At 34.0% G+C, this 25,114-nt stretch overlaps 4 protein-coding genes across 7 annotated transcripts; 2 read left to right on the forward strand and 2 right to left on the reverse strand.

The window, feature by feature from the left end:
• Window positions 1-4,280: 4,280 nt before the first annotated feature.
• Window positions 4,281-8,804, forward strand: LOC105634898 (alpha/beta-Hydrolases superfamily protein). Its single transcript, XM_089719547.1, has 9 exons — window positions 4,281-4,957; window positions 5,186-5,300; window positions 6,434-6,470; window positions 6,606-6,675; window positions 6,772-6,876; window positions 7,224-7,374; window positions 7,581-7,663; window positions 8,238-8,331; window positions 8,417-8,804. Exons 1-9 carry the CDS (start codon window positions 4,924-4,926, stop codon window positions 8,502-8,504), a joined length of 777 nt encoding a protein of 258 aa, XP_089575673.1. The 5' UTR covers window positions 4,281-4,923; the 3' UTR covers window positions 8,505-8,804.
• A 220-nt stretch (window positions 8,805-9,024) lies between these two features.
• Window positions 9,025-14,464, reverse strand: LOC105635061 (CRC domain-containing protein TSO1). Of its 4 annotated transcripts, none has more exons than XM_020679624.3 (11): window positions 14,226-14,462; window positions 13,417-13,577; window positions 13,021-13,339; window positions 12,768-12,893; window positions 11,882-12,403; window positions 11,710-11,801; window positions 11,535-11,609; window positions 10,915-11,098; window positions 10,737-10,835; window positions 10,434-10,500; window positions 9,025-10,161 (listed from the first exon to the last, which is right to left on the reverse strand). In XM_020679624.3, the coding sequence occupies exons 1-11, from the start codon at window positions 14,283-14,285 to the stop codon at window positions 9,524-9,526; spliced, it is 2,343 nt and encodes a 780-aa protein (XP_020535283.1). In that variant the 5' UTR covers window positions 14,286-14,462; the 3' UTR covers window positions 9,025-9,523. The 4 variants fall into 4 exon arrangements, with proteins under 4 accessions (XP_020535283.1, XP_020535282.1, XP_020535281.1 ...); XM_020679623.3 differs by having other exon boundaries at window positions 11,710-11,798; window positions 11,882-12,406; window positions 14,226-14,461; XM_020679622.3 differs by having other exon boundaries at window positions 11,882-12,406; window positions 14,226-14,460.
• A 160-nt stretch (window positions 14,465-14,624) lies between these two features.
• Window positions 14,625-21,005, forward strand: PWP2 (periodic tryptophan protein 2). Its single transcript, XM_012217846.4, has 7 exons — window positions 14,625-16,023; window positions 16,711-16,962; window positions 17,054-17,146; window positions 17,432-17,803; window positions 19,601-19,945; window positions 20,170-20,397; window positions 20,485-21,005. Exons 1-7 carry the CDS (start codon window positions 14,806-14,808, stop codon window positions 20,653-20,655), a joined length of 2,679 nt encoding a protein of 892 aa, XP_012073236.1. The 5' UTR covers window positions 14,625-14,805; the 3' UTR covers window positions 20,656-21,005.
• A 946-nt stretch (window positions 21,006-21,951) lies between these two features.
• GRX4 (glutaredoxin 4) lies at window positions 21,952-25,065 on the reverse strand (the record flags this gene model as incomplete). The annotated part of the gene is given in 6 exon segments (XM_012217845.4): window positions 21,952-22,240; window positions 22,328-22,406; window positions 22,565-22,631; window positions 23,687-23,786; window positions 23,894-24,028; window positions 24,986-25,065. Coding segments are annotated over 6 exon segments (510 nt in total). The 3' UTR covers window positions 21,952-22,183.
• Between the last annotated feature and the right edge of the window lie 49 nt (window positions 25,066-25,114).

Raw genomic sequence — 25,114 nt, forward strand, 5'->3', positions numbered from 1 at the left:
ATATATATATATATATATATATATATATATATATATATATATATATATCTATCAGATGAAGTAAGTGAATCCTACCAAGTTTGGTTTCAATGTATACATATATTCTGTTATGTTACTTTCGTATTATAAAGGAATATTAAGGCTGAAGGAAGCAAAATGCTTCGACTAATTATTTTTCATTAAACATAAGAAAATAGGAATGAATGAAGTTTTTTTATAAACATTTAGATCTTATTTTCCTAAATCACTTTTTTATTAAAATTTTTACATAATTAATTACGCATTTTAAAATAATTGTATCACTTTCAAATTAAAGAATTAATCAAAGAATCCAAGTTCGATCTAAAAAATACACTTTGCTGTTATGGTAAAAAAAACCTTTAAGCTTCTCGGTTTAAAAGTGATTACAGCTTTTGACTATATAAAAAAAAGAATTAGTAAAAGAATAAAAGAATTAACAATTAAATTAATACAATTATTCGAGAAGAAAAAACTCACCTGAAAATTAGATTAATTTTTTTTTTTTTGAATGTGTATAATTCTGTCTTTTTTTCTTAAAAATACCTTTCTTTTCTACATCAATGCATTGGCTGGCCACACTCTTTTTCTTTTTCTTCTTTTTCCCTATCTTTATGAAAAAGTTTTTTTTTTTTTTTTTTTTTTTTTTTTTGTAGGAAAATCATAATTTGGACTTAAAAATTCACATTTATTCACTTTATATTAGGAACAAGAGATTTAAACCAATTGGAGGAGCAGAACAAAATCTATGTCCGTACTCTTTCTCACAAAATCCCACCAAGTTATGCTTCAAGATTTCATCTTTTCCCCCTTTCAAAGAATACTTTCCACCCTGTAAATAATTCAAAATAGCTTTCCTAAATAAATAAACAAACAAAACCTAATTTTTCCCTAATCCAACAATATTTTTACTTCTTTAATTCACATTCACTAATTAGTTTATATTTCAATCAAATACTAATTAATTAAAATTCAAGAAATAGGGAATCCTAATAAGCTATTTTGGTTTGGTTCACAAATGTCTAGTCATTAAACTAGTTCCAAGTTATTTAATTATCACCTTGGCCATGCACTTTATTCACTAGTTTGAAATTAGAACCCTCATGTCTCCTATATATGGAGTTAATTATAAATTTAATTTATAATATTATTATTACATTTGGAAGCCAGCTTATGAGCAACTAATTAGTAATCTAGTTTTAAATACTTGAATAAAGTTTCCAACTTGTTGCATTAAGTAATCTTTCTTTTCTTTTATTATTTTTATTGAATTTACCCCTTGTAGAAATTGCCAACTTAGTAATTTATATTTCTGTTTTCCGCAATAACTTTTTAAGTAGCCAGTCAAAACAATAAATGGTATTTTTTTATAGTATTTTGTAACATAGCGTTTGAACTAACTTTCAGAGTTGTATGAAAAATTAATCAAATAGCTAGCTAAATGCTTCTAAAACTGCAAACAGCTGTCAAAACAGCTACTTTGGCCAAATAAACCCTAAATGAATGCACAATGAACTAGTGCCAACAGCATATGTTGTCTACTGTTAATTAATTGTAAGCCCACAAGTTTAAGTATAATAATCCCAATTTTTTGTAATTAATATTGATTCTTCCTCCCACATTGAGTGTGGGACAAGGAAGGAGTTGACAAACGTAAAAGTTGCCCTATTACTTTTTCCCTATATAGAAGGGGAAAATTGCCCATAATTAATCTAATATTTTTTGACCTACACAAAGGAAATCTGATACCATCATTTACTACAGTAACAAATCACATTCTGCCATGTCAGCAGTATTGTTCCAAGTGTCTAGTCAACCAGTTAATTAATTGTTTCTCAAAAGGAAAAAAAAAAAAATGTATTACTGGTTAATCAGTGGAGTCTGACTTTGTTCAATCCCATGTAGAGAAGCTATTATATAAACTGAGTGGGAAAGTAGCATATGTTTAAAGTTTAATAACCAAAGAGATAAGTTAATTAGGATAGAAATGTACAATTTTTTTCTTTGTTGATAAGAGTTTTAATTTAGGTTCAAAGCATAATAACCCTTTCCTTCTTGGTGGATCTTCCAATCTTAATTAGTGGAATTTGATATATAATAAATTTAGCTAATTAAAAGTATATTCAAACTCGATTTAAACTTTAAAATCGAGCTCGAATTTACACTCAGCTCATTTCCGCAGTTTATAGTTGAATAAAAAAAAATTATATATTTACAAGTTTAATCTTAATTCTGAATTTGACTCAACAAATTTATTGAAAATTTTTTTCTCAGCTAAGTTAAATCTTGAGTGAGTTGGCTTATTTCCAACTCGTAGGATCTGTTTTAGTAGCATATAACTGTTTGAGTAATTTTTCATAAAACGATAAAAGTTAAACATTAGAAGTAACACGCTACCTTAATATCGAAACGTTAATTCAAATGTTATGTTACCGAACATTATAAAAAACAACATTTAACAATTTGACTGATCAAAATCAAAATGTTAAAAACTATTTAAAAAGTTGTGGTAGAAAATATCTCTATAGTGAACAATTTTATGGGGGATGCATCTTGTAGGTGACCTAATGTGAGGGCTAGAGCTATTGACAATTTGACATCCACTCCAGTATTGTAGTGTATGGAAACATTTAAAAGTGGCTCCCATATCAAAACTTATCTTGCTCAAGATAGGATATGTGCTTGCTGCCTTTGGATTACAAAAATTTTAGCAACCAATCACCCTTAGATCAAGTCTTATTCCAATTTTTACTATTCTTAGGTGTTTGATGCTGAATTTAGATTGCAAAATGTGGTAGGTACAAGGAGAATTCTGCTTCTTAGTTAAAATTTTGGGTTTAATTAAATTAAACTCTTTGTGTACTAAGTGATATTGATTGAAATGACATCCAAAAAGAGATTCCTCAAGCATTTAACAAATAATATTATAAGAATGGAATGGAATGGAATGAAACCAAATTAGGTTCTAAAATACTTTTAGCAATTTGAGGGAAATTAAATTATATTTGTAAAATGCTTTTGCAAATTTTGCTAAAGTAACAATGGAATTCAATATTTATTAATCCATATCAAAGTTTAAAGTTCAACAAAGAAAGAAGTTAACCAATAAGTGATAGTCTAGTTAATCTTTTAACATGTGTGAAAAGTGAGAAGTCTCGAATATGACTCCTTTCATCTATAGTTGTTTTCACCAATTTAGTGAGTTAATTTCGGACTACACTTTATTATATAGCCTAAAATGTTATTTTAATTCATTGAATTTCATAAAATCATTCTGTTTACAGCGATGAAATGGTTGCATATAAGAAATTTTTTTTGGGAAAGAAAAAAAAGATAAAAAGGAAGAATATAAATTTCATTTGGTCACATTGATAATCATTTCATGGGAAGCTCGGTTTTGGAGTTATTGTGTGCTTACGGTGTCCCCAGCCTCATGAGTATAAACAAACAAAACTTTTACTGGTGGGGACTTAAGCTCAGCAACCAAACAAGTATAGTGGCAAGCAAAAAAGTAAGGGAGAGGATGGAAGGAGAGAAAAAAAGCTCTCATGCTTTTTCTCCTGTCCTTTTCTCATAAAAAAAAAATATATAATATATGTATTTAACATAAGAAAAGATTATCTTATCCATGGCAATGACCCAATAAATCTGAGATTTCATTTAAAATTCCAATTATATACATTCACAAACACTAGTCTTTGTATCATTTTAAAGGCTTTTCCAGTAAGAAAAAAAAAAAATCTAAACTATTAATTTAAAATGAGGAAAACAGTAAAGTATGTAAGAAAATGAAAGTTGAGTTCTATAAGATAATAATAAAACCAACGATATAAAATATAAATAATATAAAAATATGAATATTAAAATAAATGTGTGACTTACAGGATTTAACAATACTAAAAGTACAATATGTATTAAAGTAAAAAGGACTCGAGTCCCTTAAAACATATATATTTTTTAATCTCGTGAATATGTGTTTATTTATCATCTTTCTGTATATATTATGCCAGTCCTGTTTTTGTTTTAGGAGGATTAAAATGAATTTCTTTTAAAGAACGGTGGTAAGAAGAATATTTATATAATTAATAAAAAAAAATACTTAAATTATATATAATATTAAAAATTTCACTTGAAATTCAATTTTGGAAATTATTCGTTTACCAACTTTAAAGAAAAAGAAAAAAATAAAAAAGAAAAACAAAACCCTGCTAAAACCCTAGTTCTTGTTATTTTCCTACTGTCCATGAGTACATCCATCACATCAGATTTTGCTTATTTGTTTGCTTGTGAATGTTAAAATTGGAGGCTTGAAACTTATTTTGGCTTTGTAGTTAAGGGGTATCTGTCAATCATGAGAAATTCTTAAACAAATGATTGAAGAAAAGATATTTTCATACACAGACTCTGTATTGTTCTTTCTAGTTTTCAGTAATATTCTCGAGAGCTGTCTTTGATTGTTGTTTTTGTTGTTGATAGTTGGGATTTTGCTTTATTTTCTTTTTCTGCCACTGCCCACAAGCATAGATTCTCTCTATGTTGCATATCTCAGACCCTGCTATCTTTCCTAGCTGGGTGGCTCAAGAATGGATGATTGTGCTCTTTTCTGCTTTGATTCTCTCTGTTCTTGAAAAGATTTTCTGCTTTTTTTTGTCCTTGTCTTTTTTACCCTCTGCTTTTGATGGATGCTTCTTCCTTTTTGAGTTTTTGTTTGGTTTTAGTCACCCATATATAGCTGGTGTACACACTATATATTAATTACTAGTGAAGGATATGCAAATTCACCTGCTTTATTCCTTTTTCACACTATAAATAGATACTATCTTTCTGGGTTTTCTTCATTGCAGCAGCTTAGCTCCTCTTCACTCATTTATTGCCATAGGTGGAGTGTTTAGTTCCTTCACCAAAATGAGCTACCAACAACATCCTTCTATGGGTTCTGGTTTGTTTCTTTTCAAACTTTTTTATGGTCTTTCTTATGGATTGCTGTTATTAATTATAAACATCTTTTAGTGGGTCTTAATTAGTTGTTTTCTGTATTTCAATTTAAACAATCTAACAAAATGAATTTTCTTTTCCCTCCTCCGACCATTTCAAGTGACTTCTGTTCATATACGAGATATAACTCTTAATATAATTTGAAAAATGACTTTATTGCTCCAATTTTTAGGTAGTAGAACTGTCAGAAGAACTTTTGAGTTTGGAAGGACTTATGTGGTGAGGCCTAAGGGGAAACATCAAGCCACTATAGTCTGGTTACACGGTCTTGGTGACAATGGGTCAAGGTATTGCAGCTATTTGTTTTATGCGTAATTTTCGTTTATTGCATAGCTCTTGTTCATCCAAATCTTTGTTTTAGATTCCAAATCTCTTCCTGTATGGAAGTAAAGCAAAAAATTTTCTTCTTTACATTTGAATTGAGTTGCATATAATTTGTTCTTTATAATGAAATACATATAATTGGAGTATTTTGACCAAACTTCTGGTAATTGTTTCTGCAACTTCATCTGATAAACAGTGTAATTGGGCTAGTGGAAACTGAATGAATAATGTAACTCTGTGAACTTCATCTGATAAACAGTGTAATTGGGCTAGTGGGAACCAAAAGATTAATGTCGGCTTCTGATATTTGTTCATAAACTTGCCAATTTTATTCTCTTCCTTTTGTACTAAGTACAAATTCTTGGGTTGGAATGGTGGACTTCTGGATCCAAGGAGAAGAAAAAGGGAAAGGATTTGCAAAATGTCAACACATTAGCATGTTCTTTATTGGAGGGGGTCCATGCAATGTCTTCTTTTTTCTTTTCTGTTTTTTTTTTTTTTTTTTTTTTTTCTCTCTTTTGCTCCCTTCTTTTTTATGTTGAGCTCCTTTTCACTGAGATTCTCATTGGAATCAACTCTATGGGAAAAGCGGCTATAACATGAAATATAAAATATATAGAGTTTTCTGAATATTGTCTTACTGGATGCAAAGTTCAATTTGAATAGATTTTCACTGTGATGAGTATATGCCATATTCACGAATAGGGATCACTAGTTCACTTAATTCTGCAGAATGAACAATCTCTCATGGTGCTTGTGAGGATATTTATGAATAATATATACAACTAAATATGGATTATCTCTAAACATCTTTTTTTTCTTCTGAAGTCTAAAATAAGATGATAATGCAGTTAATGCAAACGGCATTTTTCTGATAATTGTTTTGGCATTCTTATGGATGCTGCTTTTGCATAAATTCTAGAGTCCCAATATTTTTGTGAAATATATTGTTTGTCAACTTACAAGCGCTCCATCTGCAATGGAATTCGCATGTTTGTCAGATAGAGTATCAGTTTATAGTCTCGTTTATGATTAATGTTGGAAATATAAGTTCAAGCCTGACATGTTTCTCATTCTATCCTCTGGTTGGTTGCAGCTGGTCCCAGCTCCTGGAAAGCCTTCCTCTTCCAAATGTAAGGATGCAGAACTCCAATTGTTTTCTATCTTATGCATTTGTTATGACTTCATCCCCAAGGGTCAGGAGCCTCTGTTGATGTTCTTTTTTTCTTCTATAGATTTTTATGCTTCTGTTCAAATCTATGATGCAGATTAAATGGATTTGCCCAACTGCTCCTACTCGTCCTGTGGCACTGCTTGGTGGATTTCCTTGCACTGCATGTGAGACTGCTTTCCATTACCTCTGCTTACTAATACAATACATTTTCACTGCTCTTGTCCTGATAGGAATCACATAAAATGCTTGTATAAATGCAGGGTTTGATGTGGGTGAGATCTCAGAGAATAGTCCAGATGACTGGGAAGGTTTAGATGCCTCAGCAGCACATATTGCAAATTTACTTTCAACAGAGCCTACTGATGGTACTTTCAAGGCTCAACTTTTTCCAAACACTTTATCACTTGCAATAATTTTCCCCTGTTGTTAGATTTTATTTTGTATATTTATTGCACCATAAATGTTAAGGGATAATTAACTTTCAATTCACAAGTATCAAATTATTTTTTTTAGTCATTACCAGTTTATAATTAGGGACTGAAGTTTAATTTTTGATATGAGCTTCTAGAGTTATCTAGTTTATGCGAGACATAAATATCTGTAGTTAGCTATTGGCTTAAAGAGTTATCTAGTTTATGCGAGACATAAATATCTGACCATATCAACTGATTAAATAAGTGGAAACTTAACGCATCTTATAATTTTTTAACAGTTAAAGTTGGTATTGGAGGCTTCAGCATGGGTGCTGCAACAGCAATTTACTCTGCAACTTGTGCGGCTATGGGACGATATGGAAATGGCAATTTGTACCCTATCAACCTCAGGGCTGTTGTTGCACTAAGTGGCTGGCTTCCAGGTTCAAGGTATGACCTTGTCAAGCTTTCCTTCTTTATACTTGCTTGAAACATGTTAGTCTCAGAAGTTTTGTAAATCACATGTCAATTTCAGAAATCACTGTGACTTGATGACAATAAAAGTATCCCTTGATGGCTTTCACCAGCGATTTCTTTATCGGTTAAGCTAAATAAATATTAATGATAACAAATGCCAATATCTTGTTACCATGCAGGAACTTAAGGAACAAAATAGAAGGATCACACGATGCTGCAAGACGTGCTGCATCATTGCCAATTTTGCTTTGTCATGGAACATGTACGTGTCTCTAAAATTTTTCTTCAATTGTTTTTTTCAGAGAATTGTAAATAAGACACAGACCATATTTATAATATAACGGGCAGAAGCACTTAAAATTCTGGATGATAATTTATTAAGTTCATCCCGTGCCCTTCTTGCGTAACAGTATCGTCTTAATGCCTCACAGTTCATGGCGGCTTGACTATTCATCGAGTCCTCTGGTGATCCAGATACTATGAATAATCTTTAAGCTGAGTTGAACAATATGGATTGAATGGTATTACAATATAGAGGAAATGCCTGATCATATTTTCACCACCAATTAAGGATCTGATCATTAATCAACATTAGGAAGGATTATGTTGATTCAGCCCCAATATCTGCTTTATATAACCTCCTTGGAGAGTGCAACTGCCTAGAAATTGACCCTATGCTTTCACCTTGGTGAACCAATTAGTTCTGTTAATTTTATTAAAGACAATTCACAACATATGACTTGCCAGCTAAGCAGCATTACACTCTGTAGGATATGCAACTTTGATTCTAGTTCAGTCTTTATGCGATATATAACACTCTTATTAACCTGATGCAGGTGATGATGTAGTTCCTTATAACTATGGAGAGAGATCTGCCCACTTCTTAAATACAGCAGGCTTTCGACATCTCACATTCAAACCATATGATGGGTAAATTCAGCTGCTTCTTAAATCAGAATTTAACTAATGATTGCGAAAATGTTAAAGCAATTTCCATGTGTCTTTGTCTATGCAGACTTGGGCATTACACAGTTCCTAGAGAAATGGACGAGGTTCGTAATTGGCTCACAGCAAAACTGGGCCTTGAGGGATCGCGCTCATAATCAGATCACAGAATCAACTTGTAGTCAGAGCTAGTAAGGAGTAAGAACAGGGAATAATAACATGGAAAGGGAAAGAAACGGATTTGTACAAGTAGGTAGTACATAGTATGGGTATATGGTATAGATAAATTAACTTTCCTAATTCCCTTTTAGCTTCTTTCCTGTCCTGAAAAATAAAGCTTTGGATGTGATTTTATTTATTTGGCTGTTAGAATTTAGCAGTAGAGATTCTAGTCAATTCTGCTCGTGGAGCATTTTGTATTACTTTAATGTTCAATCGACTAGTTTTGTTCAGCATCACTCTCTGTCTCTGTACATAGAGTGCAAGTTGGGTTGCCTTCAAATTCCGAGATATCAATTAAAAATTGCTCTTCAAGCCAGGCAGCCTGCTTGGAATACAAAACAAGTCTTAAGGACGGTGCTTACTCTAGAAATTCCCAAAATATGGCCTGAACCTCTCTTGTTGAAGTTTACTGGCATCGAAAAGTTAAATGCAAAAAAGAAAAGGAAAGCGTTTGGATTTGGCCATCATACTTGATTTTGTTATGATTTTTATTAAAAAAGATGGACAGAGTGAGAACTAGAGAGAAGAAACAGCACTAATGTGCTGCATTCATTCGTATATACTGTTCACAATAACTAGTACCGGTGTAGAGCAACTAACAGAGAGAATAATATTTTCCATGTTTACAGCGCGATCAACAGGAACTGCAAATTGCTTGAAACTATAAACTCTGAACTGCAATTGGTAATTAAATTACATATGCACTCTCACTGAACTGCCAACATCTTTAACCTAACCCTGTACTGGTAAAAAAAGGCCAAAATTTTGCAGCATTGCTGGAAGTAATGCTTCCAAGATATCCTGGAGATAATGACAGGCTCTATCAGCAGTTTCTTGGAATATATCCTGGGAAAAGCAGCATGCAACTCGCTGCCTGTCTGCCTTCAACAAAATAGGCCCAGAATCTGCGAAAAATGCAATGCAATTCCAAATAATTGAAACTATCTTAGACCACTCATGGACAGCTGGCATTATCTTGATTATCACCATCTGTTTGTTGGTTTTCATCTTTTAACTTGCTATATGGAGTTAGAGGAGGGAAAGATGGCACAGCTGGCAAAATGAATTTGCGCCCACTTTGCAATCCCTGTGAAGAGCTTGATCTTAACTCTTGTGATCGATTTTGTGGAGGAGAAACCCGTTTCTGATTTGGCGAAGTAACTTTCACTGCCTTTGTTGGGGTAAAAGTGTACTTGAGCGCCTCAGGTGTGTCATCCTCCTTCAATATGTTATAGAAAAGGCTGTCTGAACTTATCTCAGTCAGGGCCTCGGTTCCATATGACTTTGGTGTAAGACTGGACGGTGAATGATGACAATGAAGGTAAACAGCTGATGACTGGGGTGTGCTTCCCTGACGTGCTTGAGTTTGAGAAGCCTTCGAACCATCACCTATATTCAGAAAAGCTGAAGTAGCCACTGCTCCTAAGTGATGATGCAACATTGGAGTCATATGGCTCATACCAGCTAGTTCTTCCCATGTTGAAGAGACCTGATGAGCTCTCCCAGCTTTAACAAAACCATCAGGACTCTCCAAAGTTTCCAACTGCTCATGAGATATATTCTCCCATTTTTCAGCACTTCTGTATATTGATTCTGCATTATCATCATCATGGAAAGTGAGTTTGCTTTCAACTTTCAAGGACAAAAAACATTTAGCTTTCAACCTTAGAGATGAAGAAAAATTATTTAGCTTCCAACTGAGAGCTTTTCAACAGATAACCAACTTAACATGCAACTTTGAGGTTCACAGGCTTCAAATGTGTTCAGAGAAAAATCTTATATACTACATATCTGATGGCTAGAAAAATTACTTCGTAGATAATAAGCTTACTTTAGCTAAATAAATACCACGAGTGAATTCTCACCTGTCTTTTTGCCAAAGGAATTATTACAACCTTCACACCGGCATCCACTGGAGCATCCAACTTTAGCCTTGAAATAGGGCAGAATGTTCATAGTCAGAAATGGTAAAAGATAAATTTTATTGCCTCTCTATCCCTAACTCACATATGAAATGATAAGGTTCATTGCTTTTCTATCTTGATGAAGAAAAAGTAATAATTATCAAAATATTGGTCAGTCATTAGAAATTTATAGCAATGCAGTCAATAAAAAAACTGCACATTTTAGGAATTCTCACAGCAATATTGCTAATAATCTTTACAAACCTGATAACATTCGCAATATTTTTTAAGACACTTTGATTTCTTGCAATTACATCCTCTTTTGTGCCTGGCTGATGAAGGTGTCGTCCAGTTCCCATCCTCCTGTATATTATTCTCATCTTAATAATACTAGTAATTAAGGCCAAAGAACAAGATGAATATCTTAAGGAAGGGAGATTACCAGCAAGTTTGCTGGAGAATTCATGCCAGGTATAACAACTTTTGGAGCAAAGGCAAGTGGATTACGGGCTTGAATTTGTTGTCGTGTATCAAGAACTGTGTCCTCATATTCGGGCCTGTTGAAGCAGTTTTCACATGTGCAACTGCGTACACAATAAACTCCAGCTGCAAAGCACTCACAATAACTGCATAAATACAAAAATCACATATAATGCATGGTGCAAAAATAACAGGGAGTTGGGATCTGCTATTTTCAAAATCACTGTTTCATCAGGTGATATTGAATGTATGTTTTCCTTTTTCATTGGGAAGGTTTATCTGGCTGCCAAATTGCTTTTCTATGTTATCTGAAAGAAATTACTGATAAAAATGCAACGGTTGAAGGGATTTTTTAATTCTGAACATATTTAGACAATAAGGGGACAAGCATAAATAATGGGACAAGCACAATTCAGAGAACTCTCAAACTTATTTGTAGCAGTATATCCGATATTATTGAGCAGTGGCAGTTTCTACCATAGACCAAATACCCCAGAGCATACGCTATTTTGAGCAAATAATAACTATTAAGAAGATCTTCAAGGTCTTTAATGTTCTCGATGCATGACAATATTTACTTACAGTTTCAAGCATTTTGACCTCTTACAGTTGCAACGTCGGCAACCCTCACTGTCATCGACGGGCTTTGTTCTTTTTCTAGAAATATAGCAAACCATTGTAGTGAGTACACAAATAGAAAGGTCAGAATTGATTAATATCAAAATTTTTGAATCAGAGGAACTAAATGTTGACTTGCCTACTTTGTTTGGGGCTCGCTTGGTATAACTCTTCAACCATGTCAGTATTTTGTGAAGTGATCATCCTTCCCTCATATGGAACTACCTGCTGCTGTTCATATGATGCCAACAGAGAGAAACACATTAAAGTTCCATTTCTATAGAATTAATAGTGTAAGTTGCAGAACCTACTGTTGCAGCAGCTTGATTCTCCTGATGATCATCGTCCATACAAGCATGGATTTCCCCAGAAACAGATGAGATTGAAATACTAGCCAAGTCGTTTGCTGAAGTATGGGTCCTATTAGGCATTTGCTTCTCCTCTTGTGCATGCAGATTACAAGCCAATATCATGCTTGTCTTTGAATCTGATCCCACAGACCCAGATATTGTGAAACTACTTGAAGGCAAACCTAAAACAGATGGAGTACAAGCTGCAGACATATCATGGTTTACACAATTTTGAGCTGATCTTAAAGATTGAGATGGGCAGAAGGAGGACAGGAAAGTTATAGCCTGCGCATGACTGCCTGCCAGCCAACTGCCGAAGATCCCACTTGGTTCAATTTGATGTGGAACTAGACTCTCAAAGTTCGGGACGTGTTCAGGTAAGCTTAAATTGGCATTATCATGAGCGTCATTGTCAGTGTGCTTGCAGGGTATGGTGACCCCAAATTGAAGATGGCGTCTTATACCACGTTGATGCTGATCAGCCTCCTATACATTTGGATATAAAGATTACTCTTTTGCAAGAAGCAGTGAAAAATTAAAAAATCAAGTTTCTAGTTTTCCATGCTTCTCTTGTATAGAAAATTACGAGGAAAGCTACTCTTTGACAATATTATTTCCTAAGATAGAAAAATAACATAAAGAAATGCATATTACATTGCAAAACAGTTGAGATCATTTGCCCAACTCCATAGAATTTTTTCCGTTATTGGTGCAACAGAGTGAATTAGAACTTGAGTCTAACATCAATATAAAAGTGTTATAAATTTTTATTATAGACCATTCGAAACAAGGGTATTATGATCCAAACAATGACGAATCAGAATCACAAAAAAGCTATAATTTTTACCTTAGAAGATCCTCTTGGAACTGATCTTGAACTCTCAGCAGAATTCTTATATGCCTGAACACTCTGCAAGGGTTGATGAAACGACAGATAATTACCACTATCTTTACTATCTTGACCATCTGCAGCCTGCAACTCAGTATTCCGAGAAACTCACAATATAATTAATCAATTCAATAATGCATAATTCAACAAAATTCATACAGTAACACATCAATTTAATTGTATGGAAATCAAAATCTATGCATTTATTCACCTGAACTGCAAACTGCTCATGATGTTGTGCTCCAGAAAAAGGGACTAGAAACATATTGGAGTTGTCATGATCATCGTTTTTGATAGTAGTATCTTCATGACTTGTGAAACCAGTCTCTAAGATCTTAGGCCTATCATTGTGTGGTTGTGCCTGCAGACTAGTTGAATTTGTATTTTCTTCCATCTCAGCAGGATCAGCTAAATATTCAGAAGGACTGACTAACTGGTCTTCCTTTTGATAGCAGTGAATCAGCTGAGATTTCAAATGGGTATCATCACCATGTACATAAACATCAGAATCTGCTAGATCTATCTCCTCTCTGTCAATGTCAAACTTTTAGTTGAAAGAAACCAGATCTACTTACTAATATCAAACTCTTCAATTATTTTCTCAAACCTTTTAATGAAACTTGTTTGCCGATGTTGACCTACACGGGGTGATGTGAACACAGGTTGAGGAATAGAGAAGTTAGTTTGTGAAAACCTTTGTACATATCTTGCTCCCTTAACTGACTTTATAGGAGACAGATTTGTAAGGTAATTGAATAAAGCAGATTCCTACGAATTCAAAGAACAAAAATCACACAACACTCAATTGAATCAATGAAAAATTTTATCATTACCATCAAATTTACATTTCCACCTCAGAAATATAGCAAATTTTCTCAGTCAGACCGTGCAGATGAAGATATCTGATCAAATATACAGTCAACTGTACTAACCAAACAACAAGCAAACAGAAAATAAATTTATTAATTCAATTCTATCAATATAAAAGCTTAATCATTGCAATCAAATTTCCATTTCCATTTGAGAATTATATAAATTACTTCAGAATTATAATCGATTTTCTCAGATAACAAACACATACGGACGAAGACGATCTGATAAAATATACAATCAAATTGTACTAACCAAACAACAAACAAACACAAAACAAAATTAGAATTCAATTCAATCAACATGAAAGCTCCGTCATTACGATCAGTTTTCCATTTCCACTTCAGAATTATATAAATTTTAAACCTTTTCAGTGACCTCAGTGAGCCAGTGACCAAACACATACAAATAAATAGAAGATGTTCTGATAAAATCATATTAACCAAACAACAAACAGGAACAACAAAATTATATTCCAAAACAGAACATGTTCATTAAAGTCATCAAATGTTAAGTGTACGAGGTTGTGGAAACCCGGACACTTACTTGAACCGTCGGAGATGATGACGAGGCAGGCGGTATGCGATTCTCTTTAGGAGAGTCCATGTTTGAGAAAGCTAAAGGTGCTAGGGTTTGCTTCTACCAACAACAACATCGGAGAAATGGATAGAGAGATGAAGTTTCGAAGGAGAAGATATTGGGTCCTAATTCCCTTCATAAATGGTGCTTTTAGTTAAGAAGCATGTTCTTTTAAACCTCATATGGAGCGGGAAGGTTGCAGGTTATTTATTTATTTACTTGTTTTTATTATTTTATCTTTATCTTGCCTTCTATTTTCTGGGCCTAATGGGCTGATCCGATAGCCCATTGGGCTGAAACGAAAGCCGGAAGAAAATCTAATTACCGTTACAGGACAGATTGTCTGGTAGTTAACCCTAACAATGAATAAACCCTGGCAAAGCCCTCACCTTTCTGCTATATACTTCTACCCATAAACTAAAGTTTGGAGCGTTACACCATAGAAAAACCTCTTTACCTAATTTTTCATTTGCTCTTTCTTTCTTTCACTTTCTCGGAATCCAAACGTAGTGCCATAGAGGGTGTACTATTGTGTGGTTTGTTAAAAATGAATTATAGATTTCAGAATTTGCTAGGAGCTCCTTACAGAGGTGGAAACGCTGTAATCACTCAAAATACCCAATTAATCTCACCGGTTGGTAATCGTGTTTCCATCACCGACCTCGTAAAGTCGCAAACCATAACTCTCCCTGTACAGTCATCCTCCAATATCCGCCGTCTTGCCGTCTCCCCTGATGGGACCTTTTTACTTACTGTCGACGAGAACAACCGATGCCACTTTATCAATATTCCTCGCCGTGCGGTTCTCCACCGTATAACTTTCAAAAAAACTGTCAATGCTCTCAGATTCAGCCCCGACGGCAAGTACATTGCGGTTGCAGCCGGAAAATTGGTCCAAATATGGCGGTCTCCGGGGTTCAAAAGGGAATATTTTGCTTTCGAGTTGGTTAGGACTCTTGCGGACTGTGAGGATACAGTTACGGCTTTGGATTGGAGCTTAGATTGTAAGTATCTGTTAGTGGGATCGAAGGATTTGACGGCAAGACTTTTTTGCGTTAAGAAATTGCAAGGGATTTTGAACAAGCCATTTTTGTTTTTAGGGCATAGAGATGCAGTTGTTGGTTGTTTCTTTGGTTATGATAAGAAAACAAATAATGTTAATAAGATATATACAATTGCTCGTGATGGATACATTTTTAGTTGGAGCTACAGTGGCACTGATGGTAAATTAAATGAAGATGATGAGCAAGATTCAAAGCCTTCCTCATCAGGAACACCAGAGCAGGATGGTGAAAGAAATTTGGATGGTGCAAATGGGATTGATGTGAAGAAAAGAAAGGAATTTGAGGGGAAAGATGCTAATTCGGATCTAAACAGTTATTTGCATAAAGGGAAGTGGGAGCTGTTAAGGAAAGATGGGTTTATGCAATCTCAAACAAAATTGACTGCCTGTGATTACCATAGGTTGCTTGATATGGTGGTAGTGGGATTTTCTAACGGTGTTTTTGGCTTATACCAAATGCCAGATTTTATTTGCATTCATTTGATGTCAATTTCAAGGGAAAAGATCACCACTGCAGTATTTAATGAGACTGGGAATTGGCTAACATTTGGTTGTGCAAAGTTGGGGCAATTGCTTGTTTGGGAATGGCGATCAGAAAGTTATATATTGAAACAACAAGGGCATTACTTTGATGTGAATTGCTTGGCTTACTCTCCAGATTCACAGTTGTTGGCTACTGGGGCAGATGATAACAAAGTGAAGGTAAAATGGGAATTTGGTACTTTTTTTAATGATTTGTGGAAATTATGGTTATTTGGTTGATGCATGTTGCTTATGTTCGATGATTTATTGAAATGCTCAAAGTGGTTGTATTGTTAGGGATTCTTCTGTGCTGTTTAACCTGTTGCATGCTTCCCTTGTGCAAAAGAAACAAATGCACATATTTCAGTTGGCTCAACAAATATTATTGTGTTAAAGGTTCCTCTATATTTTAATGTAAGTATGCATAGTTGGTAGATACCTGTTTCTGTTATGGATATTATGTTGAGTTGATTCTCCAGCTGCTTAAACAGTATATAGAAGGGTTTTGCACTTCTTTGTAATGTGCACTTTAGCTGCTGGACACTGAAATTTTCATTTTCTATGGACTCATGGTTCTGCGCACTTTCTTTTTCTATGGACACTGAAATTTTCATATTCTATGGACTCATGGTTCTGCACTCTTCGCCATTTATTTTTAAACCATAAGCAGTTACGACGGCAATTCTGGCCTTTTTAAGGTCATAACAATCCAATTTGGTGTTTCTTGTCTGTATTGTGGCTTTGCCTTTGGTCTATGTGAAGTTATACCATTATGCATTATGTTGGAAATTGTGATTTAGGAGATAATATGCAAATAAATATCATGAAAGTTCCTTTCTGATTCTTATATTTTGTTATCTGTTGCAGGTATGGACTGTTTCCTCAGGCTTTTGCTTTGTAACATTCTCAGAGCACACAAATGCAGTTACTGCACTCCAATTTATGGCTAATAACCATTCTCTGTTGAGTGCATCTTTGGATGGGACAGTTCGTGCTTGGGATTTATTTCGATATCGAAATTTTAGGACATTTACCACCCCCTCTTCAAGACAATTTGTTTCATTGGCTGCTGATCAAAGCGGTGAAGTAATATGTGCAGGAACTTTAGATTCTTTTGAGGTGCTTTTCTTATGCCCATTGTTGAATTTGAAACCAACATTCTCTCTTTGATTTCTTATCCTGACATTTTGCTTAATTTCCATATGTTTAGATATTTGTTTGGTCAATGAAGACTGGCCGATTGTTGGATGTTCTTAGTGGTCATGAAGGTCCTGTGCATGGATTGACATTTTCTCCTACGAATGTGAGTTGTGTCTGGACATTGCTCGTGTTCTATTGTTTTCCATGTTCTAATTCATTATATTAATTGTAATTTATTCTACTCATAATCATCATCTGAAGTAAATTTTTTGCATGAACTTTTATCAGTTAAACCCTCTTCTTTTATTTTACTTAATTATGATGCTTATTCATGGATATACTTAGTAGCACCAATCAAGCAAATGAATGCATTTTTTAGGTTTCACAACTCAAGTTTTTGTTGACAATTGATTCGCGGAACTAATAGACTGCCCTGTGTTGTCTATAGGCCATATTAGCATCATCATCATGGGACAAAACTGTTCGTTTATGGGACGTATTTGAAGGAAAAGGTGCTGTTGAAACATTCACTCATACGCATGATGTTCTTACGGTGGTTTATCGCCCAGATGGAAGGCAATTGGCTTGCAGCACATTAGATGGGCAGATTCATTTCTGGGACCCTATCAATGGCTTGTTAATGTTCACCATTGAGGGCCGTAGGGATATTGCTGGGGGGCGCCTCATGACTGATCGTAGATCAGCAGCAAATTCAACTGCAGGAAAGTGCTTCACAACTTTATGCTATTCTGCTGATGGGAGTTACATACTAGCTGGTGGAAGTAGCAAATACATATGTATGTATGACATTGCTGATCAGGTTTGTTCACTTACTCATGCCTACACTTTCACGTTATATATATACACATATGTATTTTCTTTTTTATTATTAAAATCATTCATTGTTGACCTGACCTGTATATCATATGTAAAGATAGTTATTGGAGAAAATTAGACTATATAATTTGGATAGAGCTAGGTGCAATTCGGTTAAACATGTCAAACCGAACCAACTGGTTCAGTTCAGCTTGCTTTTTAAACTCTTGGATTAAGTTTTGTTTTTTGTAGGAAAAAGCCAAAAATAATATCGTTTGGCTTGGTTCTTAAAAATCTTTGAAAAATCAATGGAAAAATGAAAGATGAACAAACTGGTTCTGTAAACAATTTTGGTTCAGTCTGATTCCTATTAAAAAAAATTGATTATTCGGTTTGCCTTGGTTTGATCTGAACCGAAGTGTCCAAGTTCCCACCCCTAAATTTGGATGAGACTCTTTCTTTGAGGTAGTGAGATCATGAAAATCTAAATAATGTTGGAAATGTGTCAATATTCGGAAACTGGTTTTTAGTACTGGTTTCATTTTTGGATGTTACTAAATGATAATCTAATATATATCTATGCATTGATTATTGTTCTTTACTGTTCCTAAATATGTTGATGCTATTTAATAATCATCCATCCACCAAAATTTGTTGGGTAGCATTTTGAACTATAAAACTCCATAACCATTGCTTTTTCTAACCATTGTCAAAATGTGCAAGATCTGTGTGAATTTCGGAAACTGGTTTTTAGTACTCGTTTCATTTTTGTATGTTACTAAATGATAATCTAATATATATCTATGCATTGATTATTGTTCTTTACTGTTCTAAATATGTTGATGCTATTTAATAATCATCCATCCACCAAAATTTGTTGGGTAGCATTTTGAACTATAAAACTCCATAACCATTGCTTTTTCTAACCATTGTCAAAATGTGCAAGATCTGTGTGAATTTCTGCCTCATTGTGTGGTTTTAGATTTATGCTATGCTTTGTTTGGCATCTTTCATTTGTGGCTTGTTCTTTCTGCATTGGCGCTTGATAGTGAGATCAAAAGGGGGTTTCTTTGGTTTCCATAAAAATCCAAAATGGTCTAGTATCATTTTGTGGTTCTTTGGGTCTTTTAGGGATTAGTTGAATGTGGGATCTTTGGAATTGAGATACTCAAGGTGGCGTAGTACCACTCAAGGTCTTATGGTTGACAAGATTAATTTGCAGTGCCAGCTAGTAAAAACTGACTTACTTTGGTAATGAACTTGCTTGCGTCCTTTTGTTAACTGAAGGAATCACATTTCAGTTTGGACTCTTCTGTGAAATCTCTATCTGCTTTTCATTTTTTTTTTTTTATAAAAAAAATGGCATCAACTGCTCTTTGAGTTTAAACACAATGTGATACAAATGTTTGATGAGACATCTAATGGCTATTCCCAACTTTCAAAAAAAAAAAAAGGAACAGGTTGCAACATCAAGATTCTCATTCTTCTCAAAAATTCTCTTCTTATTGTGAACTTTGATACTTTTTCCACATGACAACTTCATAGCCTTAATTATTTGTATACGCTATAAAGCAGTGACAATTTCATGCGGAGGGAATTTTTTTCTTTTGTTCCCCCAACTTTGACCATGCTTGAAAAGCAGAAGAGGGAAAGAGTTTCCTGACGAGTTCCTTCCGTTCATTGTGTGCCTTATTGATTCTTCCAATTTGTATTTGTCTGTTGCACTTGGTTTACTGTGCCTGCAGTATATATCTTCTTTAATGTGGAAGCACTGAACTATTATATTGCATGTTGTCTCCAGGTTCTTTTGCGTCGCTTTCAGATAACCCATAATCTATCACTAGATGGAGTGCTCGACTTCTTGAACTCAAAGAAAATGACAGATGCTGGTCCACTCGATTTAATTGACGATGATGACACTGATACAGAAGAAGGTGTGGATAAACAAGTTCGAGGAAAATTGGGTTATGATTTACCAGGATCCATGCCCAATCATGGAAGGCCTATTATTCGAACAAAATGTCTGAGAATTGCACCCACTGGCCGGAGCTTTTCTTCAGCGACAACAGAAGGGGTTCTAGTTTATTCAATTGATGAATCCTTTATCTTTGATCCCACTGATCTTGACATAGATGTAACACCAGAGGTAATTCTTTGATGCAATGCTGATGCTTCGATAGAGTCTAGGTTGCATATGGATTGGTAGTCCAAATTTTTGTTATAGGTATTCTCCATAAACAACTTGTTGAAAATTTTGAAAAACAACTTTTAATCTTTTTAGAGCCTCTTGTCAGATGCATTTGTTCAGGAACAGCAGCAGTTAGCTTTTTGCTGATTTTGTTTTGTTCTGATGGCCACATTGTTGCACAGGCAGTCGATGAAGCACTAGATGAGGATCAACCGAACAGAGCTTTAATTCTCAGCCTTCGTTTGAACGAAGATTCGCTAATAAAAAAATGCATTTTTGCTGTCAATCCAATAGATATACCAGCTGTTGCCGCCTCAATTCCTTTCAGATATCTGCAAAGATTAATAGAGGCACTTGCTGATCTGTTGGAAGGCTGTCCACATTTGGAGTTTATACTTCGATGGTCTCAGGTACTTTTCTGCATTTTTCAGCTTTAACGTTAGAACTGTTACTGATGTCTGAATCTAATTTGTGGATTGCGGTTTGTTTTGCAACAGGAGCTGTGCAAAGCTCACGGTAACTCTATTCAACAGAATTCCAGAAATCTTCTTCCTTCTTTAAAATCTTTGCAGAAGGCAATTACCGGAATACATCAGGATTTAGCAGATACTTGTTCTTCTAATGAGTACATGCTTCGATACTTATGTTGTACGGGTAGCAACAAATGATGGACACTGTTATTGATTAAAGGGTAATCTTCACATCTGGTTTTTGATGTGTACGGTTGTTTGGGATCGCTCAAGCATTGGCAAGTGAAAGGCACTTGCTTTCTCCTGTATGATAATTTTTTGTTTATCATCCTTAGACCAAGTGCTGCAAGTCACTGTGAATCACATGATCGAGTTTTTGATTGCTCATATCGCGATAGGTCTTGTTAAAGCCATTTTGTTTTGGGAAATATCCATATGATATACATTTCATGTATAATATACATTGTTGCTGTATGCGAAGGATAAGAAGGAAATTTTGATAGTATGAATTCTTTCCCTCTTTCTGCAGAAAGGAAAGAAAAACCTTATATTTCTGGGTTGCCTTTGTTTTTTTTTTTTTTTTTTTTTTTTCCTTCTTTGTCAAAATAACGTATGTGATTTTCGTTTCAGTTTGAGTAATCTTTTTAATTTTAGGTGGTTTCACAATTTGCTTAATTTCTCCGAAAACAATTAATACTTAAATCTCTGATCTACTAGAAAAAATCTCCATATTTGTTTTTAACGTATTGGCATTGTACCATGTCCCCAACACTTTTCAGACAATTTAGTTGCATACTAAGAACAATTTTAAAAAATTTTATAAAGTTACTAAATAAATTTATTAATTACAATTTCAAATTGGAAATTTTAAGTATAAATTATATAATTATTTATACTTAAATTTAAAAATTAAAAGATATAAATGAAAGAAGAAACCTAAATCCAAGAGTGAATCCATAGTTTTAATTTCTATTCAAGTAAAATTCTTTATTTTATGTTTTTGACTTATTATAAATAGTTGTTTTTTATTTTTAAGTTTATAAATAAAATGTTAACTATTTATTAGGTGATGATTTTATTATATTTATGGAACTTTTACATCTGCTACTTTTTCACACAACCGTTACTCAAATTAATCATGGTCTATTTGTGAAAGCCAAGCGGATAAAATTGTGAATAAATTATGAAATTACGATAGAATAATTTGGTTTGAAATATTTGAATACAATTGTAGAATTTTTGTAAAGATGTAGATTATTTGGTTATTAAGCCTTAATCTTTCAACTCTTGTCCAAAAGAGAGAAATTTACAAAATGCAAGTGCAGTACAACACCATACATGAGCCATCCTCCATAGGCATCAAAAAGGAAACTTTGTCATGTGAAGACAAACTTTTGTAGTGGATGTAAAATTACCAGGGTCCCATGGAAGTAAAATTAACGATTATCTCCTTGCTAATCACGATTAACCATTGGAATAACAAGGACCACAAAATAGGAAATGCCCTTTGCAAATACTTTCGTGACAATGGATAGCTGTAAACAAATTTACTTCACATACAAAAATTCTCTCTCTTTTTTGAGAGAACCGAGTCTACATTATTAATATTAAACAATGTAAATAGTAAATTAACTGTTCGATCTTTTCTGTTGAACAAAGCTCAGGTAAACATGTATCTCATAAAAAGCTCATAACAACCTACTCACTCTTAATTCAAGAAGATTAACTACTCGGATTTCTCATTGGCTGCAAGATCTTGCAGTTTTTCTTTCAATTCCCCTTTCTGCCAAGGACAAAGAATCAGATCAGTGAGTTGCATATTTTATGATGATCAAAGAGAAAATACATTTTTTGAAGTAGGCGAACTAACCTGATGCAGGTCCAAAATTATATCAGATCCACCAATAAATTCTCCCTTTATGAATATCTGCGGAAAAGTCGGCCAATGGCTGCACAGAAATGTGGGATTTGAGATACCAGCAGATAAATACACACATTATTTTCTCTTGAACTAGTCATTCAGAATGTATGATATCAAAATCATTGTCATAATAATATCACAACAGTTCCAAGTGTAGAGTCCGACAAGACTGCTGAGGTAACTGACCTGAAGGATTTTACAGCACTTTTCAACTCAGGGTTCTCCAAAATATTTCTTGCACTCAAAGGAACATCTACAAAGGCCATACCGTTGTAAGAATACTATAATAGCCATACATCTGTATGCAAAGTTAAAATTAAAACAGGCAAGAGCTAATAAACAGAGGCCACCATTCTGATATTGAAAGAACAAAGAAAGATTGCAGAATTTCTATAAAAAGCAATTTTGTTCAAACAGGAGTAGTAATGAGATCATTTGACAAATGCATCTAAAGTACGTAAGAATGCAAAGTGAACATTACAAAGTAACTACAAGAAGGGAAGGAGCCCTCACACATTTCCCTCAATTTCACTATGCAATAGTCTAGCCCCCTACATCAATTTTGGGCCTCCCAAGTTTGATCTCGAGAAATAAATTGCACACCTCTATAAATTGTAACTATAGTTTTATAAGTCTAACTACATTTACCAAAGTGAAATTTTTATTTGTGTAAATATGCATCCTTCGTTGCTTAACTACTGAAAACTAGCACCTTGTTTTTTATTCCATCAAAAGCTTATCACCTTAGAGCCACAGATTATTAATTTTAATGCTATTAAGCAATATGTAAGTGATTTAATAACAATTTTTAAAATTTTTTTTATAGCCTAATTTATTTCCAATATTTTCTCGCTTTCTCTTGCAGATGCATTGCTTTTTTATTGTTAGTATTACAATTACAAGGAAACCTACAATTGTTTATGCCATAGAATAACAGATATTTGCTCAAAAGGTTGAGATTTGTGCTCATACTTGGTTACTTCTTCAAGGATTGCATTCTCTTTTATACCAAAATTGGAGCATCATTTTTCATCCTGCAAAGAATGTTTTATTTTCCTTTGAATGTCTTACATATCAAGAGATCTTAGGGCATCCTTCCAACTTTTCAAGAGAACTACTTCTAATGCTGTCTTCAATTCTCACCCTCTCTATAATCCATCTTTTTCTATTCTCTCTGGACTACTAGCCGAAAGGATTCAGCTCATGATCATTTGTAATATGTTTTTATAAATATATAAATTCATCAATACATGAAACTATCAAGGAAACAACAAATCCAGATTGCCAAAACAATAATTACACGCTTACTGTATTGTTTTAATACCCTTACTGCCAGGGCACTGAATCCACATTGAGGATAATCAGGCACCCCTTTCATGTAAATCATCACAGGATTGTCCTTGACATCCTACACCAAGAAGTAAACATGTAAGCTAAGAGGTTAAAAAATAAAAAACTCCCATTGGCTATTGAAAAGTAACAAGGACAAAACACGTCTTCAAAGTACATATTCACCTGTTCAACAATATCATTCAAAGATACTCCAGAACTCTCAGTCTTAATATTTGGTTGAAAATCTTCATGTGTGTCAGGATCATTGGGCACAGTAGTAGAGTAGCGCATTCCATTGTAGTAAAAGGATCCGGACACCTACAAATGATTCATATCAAAACATGGCTGATATTATGGCTATAATCCTCAAAAATATGCAAGATAAAAAGGAACCAAGTGTAGTATCAATTCATATGCCCTCACTTTATAATTTCAAACACAAAGTGATGGCTACGTGACCACTTGGAGAAGCTCTTATTTCAGAGTACAGTGAACTAGACATTACACATAGAACACATTATTACAATTGATTACAAAGCTCATTGGCCTTTCGTCTCTTATCCAGCCCAGTCTGAAATCAAGGATCCATTGATATTTAACCTTGTATTTCTTGCTGATAATACAAATGTTCACACAATTACCACCACCACCACCTCTCAAATTGAAGTATCCCAATTTCAGAATCTTTTTAAGTAATTAAAAATAAGTATGGTCATTGGAGATCAATATATCATGTGTAGGAAGTACGAATTAGGCTTAACCACAGTCTTAAACATCTTTCAATTCTATGCAATCTTATTAAATTGGTTCCCATTTCACCAGAAATTTGACTCCAATGTACAATCATGTGAAAAGCAATCTTTGTTTTCTTCCATTGTTCGAGTATAAAAAGACTTTGAAAACTCTTAACTTATAATTCATCTAGTGTAAATTTGAAATCTTGAAATTTAAGTTCAAATTTTGAGCCACAGCTCCAAGACAATAGTTCCTAATTCTAGAGTAGTCTTGCATGTTCTTACTAGCATTACTCTCAGATACTTACTAATAACCTTTTCCTCTATGTGCTATTAAGCATACAAAATTACTTCATATTCTTTTAGGGAAACTTTAGTGTCAAACTAAAAGCATCATAAGCTTCATTATTTAAGCAAACTCATCAATGCCTTCATATGAACTCTGCATATGCATTACTTCAATCGTCATTTTTCAAAAAAAAAAAACACTATTGTAGTTAATTTGCAGAACTTGAGCACATAATCCATTCCTGGTTCTTACAATTCTGCTAGACCGCGATGCAGAGAGACCTGCAATGCCTTTCAAGAGCATATTTGACAAAGGTCTTGCCATGGTGTTATCTGCACAGTAACAATAAGTCGGAATAAACAAACATTGACAGAATCAAAA

Source organism: Jatropha curcas, chromosome 1 (assembly GCF_041381405.1).
Source record: "Jatropha curcas cultivar XTBG-Jc1 chromosome 1, XTBG_Jcur_1.0, whole genome shotgun sequence".
NCBI classification, from domain to species: Eukaryota; Viridiplantae; Streptophyta; class Magnoliopsida; order Malpighiales; family Euphorbiaceae; genus Jatropha; species Jatropha curcas.